Genomic DNA, 7950 nt, shown 5'->3' on the forward strand with positions numbered 1-7950 from the left:
TTATCTTACCTTTCTTTATCTCTTTTATGATAGTAATTTCAAAGTCTAATGATGACTCCCTATTTATAAGAAAAATTAAACTTTCAATGAATCGAATTCCTAAAACAACATTTACAAGGACACAAATTTATAAACTATCTTTAATGAAATTTTGATCCGGAAGCCTCCAGAAGGGGGGCTTTCTACCCCTTCCAAAACCTACGACAACCTCATCGTGAAGGTCAGTCCTCTTTTACTACTCCATGAAACGACAATAATAAAGTTTAACAACTTAACATTATAACATATCGATCCATTCCCCTCATTTCGACTAAGCAAGCCTGCAATGCTTTGAAGATGGCCCATGTACACTAAGCATGTTTGGGAAGTGTTTAAAACGATTTAAATTATAAATAATTACAAAAGAACAATGGATAAGTGACATTTTGAAATGTGTTGATATAAAATGAATTGATTGTTTATAAACACGAACCGAACATACGCTAAACTTATTTACTTTGAAATGTATTATAGGTTTCTTTAAGCTTAGCCATCTAGTGTGAATTTTTCTTTCTTTGAAAGTCGTGTACTCATCCAAAATTATTCATGCATATCTCTTAGAAATTGAGAACCATAAGGCGTAAAAAATGAGCTACTTCAAGTATGAAATCTTCAAGGACTATTTATGAGAAACCTTTTTTTGCACATAATGTAAAGTTTCGTTTGGGGACCATTCAATTCTATTACCTATTACAATATGTTGAAACCATTTTCTGAAGGTGATTAATTGTAATTAATTTTTGTTATCAAAATAATTCAAACAGAAGTGATCAGAATTTAATGGAACAGACAAGACAAAAGCTTGCCACTGACTGTTCAAACGGCATAATTTTGATGTAAAGATAATTAATTACTTGAATATTAATGAGAGTATTTGGTTAGAAAAATCATTAACAGTTGGATTTCCAATTGAATTCCCTATAATTTTAATCTGAAGAGATTGATTTAGGATTCTTTCACAGCCCTTCCCCAGATCTTTGCAAGACCCTCTTGAGCTCGTCTGCCATTCCTTGGAGAAGAACAGGTTTTCGAATAAGGCCATTCATGCCAGCTTGTAAGCATTTTTCTAATATATGCTCCTCTGCACTCGCTGTCAGGGCTACGATTAACGGCCAATTACGGCTGCAAAACTTGCGGATTCTCAAAGCAACTTCAAACCCATCCATTTCCGGCATCTGAAGATCCAGAATGACAACCCGAAAAGAAGTCATAGATGGCCTCAGAGCCCTCAGGCACTCGAAACCAGATGAAACTGTAGTTACTTGGCAGCCTAATTTCTCCAGCAGCCTTTTACTAACCATTCTATTTATATCATCATCATCAGCTAATATTACTCTAAGTCCCCTGAGCTTTGAGTTTGAGTTCCGTTGCTCGGAATTTCCAAGTTCAAACATGCGTCTTCTAAGAGAAGACTGTTTCTGGAATCTGAGAGTAAAACTCATACTATGCACGCGTCCCTCTGAATTAGAGGACATCCAGATATTACCTTGCATCATCTGCAGAATGTTTTGCCCCACAACACCATCAGGTTAAATAATGAAGTTCCGTAAACAAGATAACATTGAAATCAGCAGGGAAAACATTGAGATACTTCAAAACAGATAAGTTACTTTGAAGTTAGATTCCCTGCTCCTACAGCTTAAAGGCTTGTACAGTCTGATCGTACAATAAGGATGTTAAGGCTCGTATACTTCAGTTTGGGTCACATGCAGGTAAAATGATTTCTTAAATGCTATTCAGTAAAAAGAAACAAGAAGTATCGTCGAATGGTTTTCAAGTGTGAAACCTAATCGAGAGCAACAATAATTTGGACTAGAAAATTTATGCTCTCACAACCTCTCCCTTCCCAGGACGAAGAATTAAGGAAACTTAATGGGGTATATCATGAAGTGAAGGTAGACCATGTGAAAGGCCATAAGGGGAGGCTTGCTGAAAATGTGGGTGATCGGTATTTTGATCTTGCAAACTTGAATTGTATGTGAAGTTATCTTATATCAATGTGCTTGCTTTAGTAATGCGTTGCTGGATCTTTGGACAAGGCAAGTCGTTTTATGGATTCTAGGCCAAGACAAGTGCTCTTTTCTTGTCTTTGAATTTCTTAATTGTCAGATGGTGAGCTCGACCTATACGCGGTTGGAGTTTGCTGGTATGTATATGCTATCCTTTTGTTTAATGTTTTAAATTTTAGATTCCTAATGCAAATCAATCACTTCTAGTTAAAAGAATAAGTCAAATCTAAGAAAATCCTTCACAATAAATTCTAATTTCTTTCCCTTAAAAAGGTATCAAAGTACTTGGTAAGATCTCCACCACAAAGATTTCTACATGTCTTCTCTACTACTAGCACATGTACTGCCACAAAAGAATTTAAATTCATTATTCCCTTGTTAATCTCCTTTAACATAAATGTGAATACGTGTTTCTTAATTTGCTCTATTATTCAAAGAAACTCTCAGTCAGTATCAAACTAATATCCACCTTCACTCGATATTTTCCACCTTCAATTCTGTTTTTCCCTTTCAGCCTATTAGACTTTAAAAAATAATAATAATAATAATAAATAAAAATAAAAAAATGAAAAGAAACAAGTAATGAGCAGAAATTTAGAGGCATAAGGTTTGTGGCACATGTAAAATATCTAGCAATTCAAGTGATGGCACATAGGTTCCCAAACACAATACCACCATTTTGTCAATCCTATTCTTGAGAACTGGCCTTCTCAAGCAACCAGCATCCCAAATTTATGTTGCATTAGCCCAATCACCCAAGGATGTTGAAGCACTAAGAGTCTAAACATCAGAACTTCCCTCGCAATTTAAGATACAAGGACTCTTCAGGTCAATGTCAAGAAAAAAAAAAAAGAATAATAATAATAATAATAATAATAATAATAATAATAATAATAATAATAATAACATCAATCCGGTAAACCAACATTCTGAGTTTAGATGGTGACATTGGGCTCATGACACATTATTTTGGCATTTAAGCGAAGTGTATGGATGATAGAATCCCTCCTGTGCAAGCGAAGTTCAAGATTTGATAGCAAAGCAACACTAGCAAAGGAAATAAAAGCAATTCAGCTGGACTTGAAAAATGTGACCATTCGTCACATCCACATATAACATGCACAGCTGAATATGTAATTAAATCATGTGTTTGTAAATGATCTAGTAACGAGACACAATAAAGGAGCTCATCTTTACACAAGCTGTAAAAAAGACATTCCACAGGATTTTAGAAAAGCATTTAATCATCACACCATTCACATGTAAAGCTTAATTAAAGCAACTAGATCTTATGTTCGTCAAAGGTTAGATAACAAATTGTCTTAAAGTGCTCGTTTTTACATGAGGGATGATAGTTGTTGCACGTCCTAATATGCTTGTGAAAGCATAATCCGTTTCACAAGCCTAGAAATTCTTTCATATGTATTAAATCTTATGATGCTCGAACTAGGGTACAGATATCAGGTACGAGTACATATCTAAGTGTCGGATCTTTTATTTTCTAAAATGTGAGATACGGGAACATGAATAAAAAGAGTCCAAATTTCAAACAGGTGTACATGGGTACGTCTTTCAAATTTCAATTTTGTTTTTTAGATTTTATTTTTACTTTGATATTGTAGTATTTTTTTAATTAAAAATGATGAATTGAAAAAAAAAATTAAAATGATTAATTGTATTATTTGAATATTTATTAAACTAAAATATATGTGGTGTAAAAACAATTACATTATTAGCCCACTCAAATCCATATTAAAAATGGCCTAGAATCCAATTAAACCCATCCATATCCATATTATTAAGCCCACCCACATGCATACTACTGGCCAAATAAAAATAGCTCGGGCTCCAATTAAACCCATCCATATCCATATTATTAAGCCCACCCATGCCCATACTATTAGCCCAATAAAAATGGTCCAAGCTCCAATTAAACCCAAATATCTTCTCTCATTCCCGTCTGTCGTCTTCTTCTTCACGATTTTAGGGTTCCAAGTGAACATATACAAACAACGAACATATTTATTTTAAACCAAGGACCGACCAGCGCCAACATGCTATTTCTTTACAGACATCTTCCATCTCCTGTCAAACTGCTACTAAAGTAAATCTACAAATTTTCTAAAGATTTCTTATCGGGCCTGAATAAAACTTAAAGAATCCGACCCGTGTTCCGTATCGATACCCACGTCTTATCGTGTCAACACGCGTACTCCAGCCAAAATGGAAAGTAAGAGCATCACAGATTAAATCCAGGTTATTCAATTGTGGTCTGTTGGATAATGAAAGTTGAACTTGACCGAATATAAAATACAGTTCATGGAACGCCTTAAATTTTAGAAGATCTTCTAAGGAGCACACAAGGTTTAAAGTACTGTTTAATGGTGCTTGACGAATCTTGAAAATTCTAAATTAATGAAGCAGGAAGTGTAACAAGTTGCAGGTAATCTTATGCTGCACTAGAACAATTCTAGAAAGACTCAAAAAAATAAAAGTTAAAATAAAAAAAGCCATTCATATAGATGCTACCAAGATTATTAGAAAACCATATGGACATTCCTTTTACCCTTTCATACAAAAACCTCCTCACAAGTGTGTTCAAGCATCTTTCACCAACCACCTTCACTCCCTTGTAGTGATTTAACCCTTGGCACTCTTATCTTTCACCCATCGCCCACACCCCCCTAGTAAGAATGATGTATCCCTTGGCACAATCATCAAGAACTATGGGAAAAATGTATGGTATTAGGACAAAACTGGCAGGTCTTTCCCATCAACCCACAAAAAATTGAAAGGAGGATTTTATTTTCAACAGAATACCATATATTAATAGGGATTTATGACTTAAATTCATATTTCCCTATGTGCAAATGAAGCTTTAATTTGTTTCAGATTGCTTTCATGCATAAAATTTATCATAGAGGCAACAAAAATATAGGAAAATGCGTCAACGGCCAACAATGGCATGCCGTAAAGAAACTCAGCTAAAATTAGCATCCAGGCAAGTAGAAGACATAAACTAAGTAGGATGGCACGAGAATTCTGTGCATTAAATATTAAAACTATCTGGAGATCTAAAGAAAACATGCTCACCGAGTAGCGCTAATTCAAATTTTAGGAGTAATTGTGCAACAGTTGTTAACAAAAAGTGAATTGATTAAACCCAAGTAAAAGAAATTGATGAAGGCAAAAATTCAGAATCCTCACCTGCACAAGCTTTTTGCACATGCTGAAGCTCAGTCCCTGTTTTATTTCTGTGTAGTTTTTCCTCCCACCAGCTAAATAATTTGTAGATGTCGAGCTTTCCAATCGAAAACCTTCAACGTTAAATTCAATTTCAAATTTCATGCTCACATATTCATTAGTAGTGCTTGGTCTTTTTGCTGCCCACAAATTGTCATTCCTGCTCTCAGTTCCACCATCATCAACAGCCCGGAATATGACTGACCCTTTTCCATCACTGACATTCAATAAATGCCCAACCACATGCAGCAAAACCTGAAATGTCCTCCTCTCATCACCCATGACCTCATTAGGCAAAGAATTAGGAAGATCTGTGGAGAAACCAAAGCCTTTGTGAACACAAAAGCACTTAACAAGACATGAAGCTTCTCTGATCATAGAATGTAGCCGAAAGGGGCTCATCTCTAATGGAAATCTTCCATCATCTTTGGAAGATATCTCCATTGCATCATTTATTAAAGTCGACAGAACATTACTAGCTTTAAGCATTGTGTCGACAATGATCCCCTGTTCAGAACTCTTATTCTCCTCTTGAAATATGGCTAGTAAGCCTAATATTGAATGAAGTGGGTGCCTCATCCCATTGCTCATCATTCTTTGAAAAGCATCCCTTGCCTGGTTTGCCATCATTGCATTCATTTTAGCTTGCTCCAAAACCCGATTTTGCTCTTCCAGTTTCTCCCTCATTGACTGAGACTCCTCAAGAACCGCAGCATGGGACAGAGCAACAGCCACCTGATCAGCAACCACTTCTACTATCTGCATTTCATTGTCGCTCCAAACTCTATCATTTGTACTTGGAAGAACCAAAACTAATATGGCATAATGAGTATCAATAAACTCTGGTGTCCCACCTTTGAAATTAGAAGCACAAAGCATCGGCATCCTAATTGCTGCAATAGCACCCGTCTCAGTACTCCCATCACAGCTTGCAGCTCCCAAAACTGATTCTTGTCTCAAAAATCTCACTCTTTCGTTTTTTATAATCTCAAAAACATCCAGATCATTTATGGATATTGAACTCATTGGCATTCTATGATGCTCCCTCGAAGTTGCACTCAACTGATAGGTCAAGTCCATTTCCATTCCATTCTCATTCAGCATCCAAACTGCACAATTCTGCAAATCCAAGGTCTCGGAAAGCTCAACAAGAGTCGTGTATAGTATTGTATCCTTATCAAGCCACTTCCTAATTTCTTGGGTAAGCATCCGGACATGCATGCTCGCCTCTGTCTGTTTCTTCATCATCCCAACCTCCTGATCAAGTTCCAACACATTTTGCCTCAAGAAGAGTTCCCTAACTTTTATCTTGAGAAGAAGAGGGATCAGAGTCAGGAGGGTAATTGCAGTTGCACAAGAGACAAGGGCAGTCAAAATTTTTGCTACCGTAAGAGCCATCATCAATTGGAAAGAATGAGGACCATAGTATGTCCAGCCATTGAGCAGATGAGTCAACCCACAGAGGACTATAAATGCGACAAATTGGAGAAGCACCCATTTGAATGGAACATTCGAGCAGCTAAGAAAGTAAAGCAACTCGATTGGAATTGAAAAATAGGCAATTGCAATAAAAAAGTCACTCACTTTCTGGCACTCAAGAATACGATTCAGACTCCAGAATCCATCATCATCACAGTTACAGTTGGAGAATTCATTATCAACTGCAGAAGCCGAGACAATAATCCAGGCAATCGACAATTGTAGAACTATCAGCTTTAACATTGCAGCCATGGAGTCAGACTTTTTTCTTAATCCATCAATGTATCAAATTCAACTTAAAAAACTTCTATAAATTGAATTAAACCCCCCAAACCCCAAGTTTGGATGCGATTGCCTCTGCAAACACACATCTGCTGATGACATAAAATAACAAAATAATACCCAAAACCAATCTAACATAATTCCAGATCTAGCATACTTCCATTCTCCAAGATTCCAGTTACCCAGTTGACCAAAATCTCCAAATTTCTCATATACTTGCATCAAAACTGCCTAACCATGTCTTATATCTTCTTCCATATTCTAAACAAGTACCTGCGCAAAAGGAAAAATAAACATTAGAAAAATAACTTGTACTTGTCTCCAAGACATTAACTTTCAAATCACAAGAACTATAATAGAACAGATCTAAACAAAACAAAATTCAAGACTCACTTGCTCTAATCTAGGTGCAGAGAGAGCTAAATTTTTGGTGAAGGGATAAGAGATTAATGAACCAAAGAAACACCTCCAGATTTTTACTACGTTCTTTTATTTCCCCCTACTTTTTAGAAAATTTATCTTCAACCTTCTTGCTGTACCCAACTTCCAAAAAGATTGACAATGATTAATAACTTTCCGCCAGGTTGACAAATTGATCATAAAAATCGAACAGAACGATTCACTCTTCAAAACTTAATACACATAATTACATCGACCAAATTAACATCATAGAACAAGATTAGACCATTTTCCAAGTTCAAAATGCTACCAACCCTCGTGCAGAAAACACCGAAAAACATTAGTCTACTACAAAACATCAATGAATGAATGAAAAAGATAACAGATAGAAGAAGCCCAGAATAAAGCAGTTACTTTTCAGATTTTTTGACTAATCGGAGAAGTTGAAAAACGCATCCTCTCAGAACCCCATATTTGTCTATGCTGTTATGAGATTTTT

At 35.9% G+C, this 7950-nt stretch overlaps 1 protein-coding gene across 1 annotated transcript; it reads right to left on the minus strand.

Annotated features, from left to right (window-relative positions):
* Nucleotides 1-852: 852 nt before the first annotated feature.
* Nucleotides 853-7052, minus strand: LOC111383903 (protein EIN4-like). Its single transcript, XM_023008091.1, has 2 exons — nucleotides 5256-7052; nucleotides 853-1535 (listed from the first exon to the last, which is right to left on the minus strand). The coding sequence occupies exons 1-2, from the start codon at nucleotides 7020-7022 to the stop codon at nucleotides 996-998; spliced, it is 2307 nt and encodes a 768-aa protein (XP_022863859.1). The 5' UTR covers nucleotides 7023-7052; the 3' UTR covers nucleotides 853-995.
* Between the last annotated feature and the right edge of the window lie 898 nt (nucleotides 7053-7950).

Source organism: Olea europaea, unplaced genomic scaffold (assembly GCF_002742605.1).
Source record: "Olea europaea var. sylvestris unplaced genomic scaffold, O_europaea_v1 scaffold279, whole genome shotgun sequence".
NCBI lineage: Eukaryota > Viridiplantae > Streptophyta > Magnoliopsida > Lamiales > Oleaceae > Olea > Olea europaea.

Coding starts and splice junctions, on each gene's coding strand:
- LOC111383903 (XM_023008091.1), bottom strand. CDS start 7,022: ATGGCTGCAATGTTAAAGCTGATAGTTCTACAATTGTCGATTGCCTGG. Junction 1,536..5,255: donor TGTGCAAAAAGCTTGTGCAG/GTGAGGATTCTG, acceptor AACATTCTGCAG/ATGATGCAAGGTAATATCTG.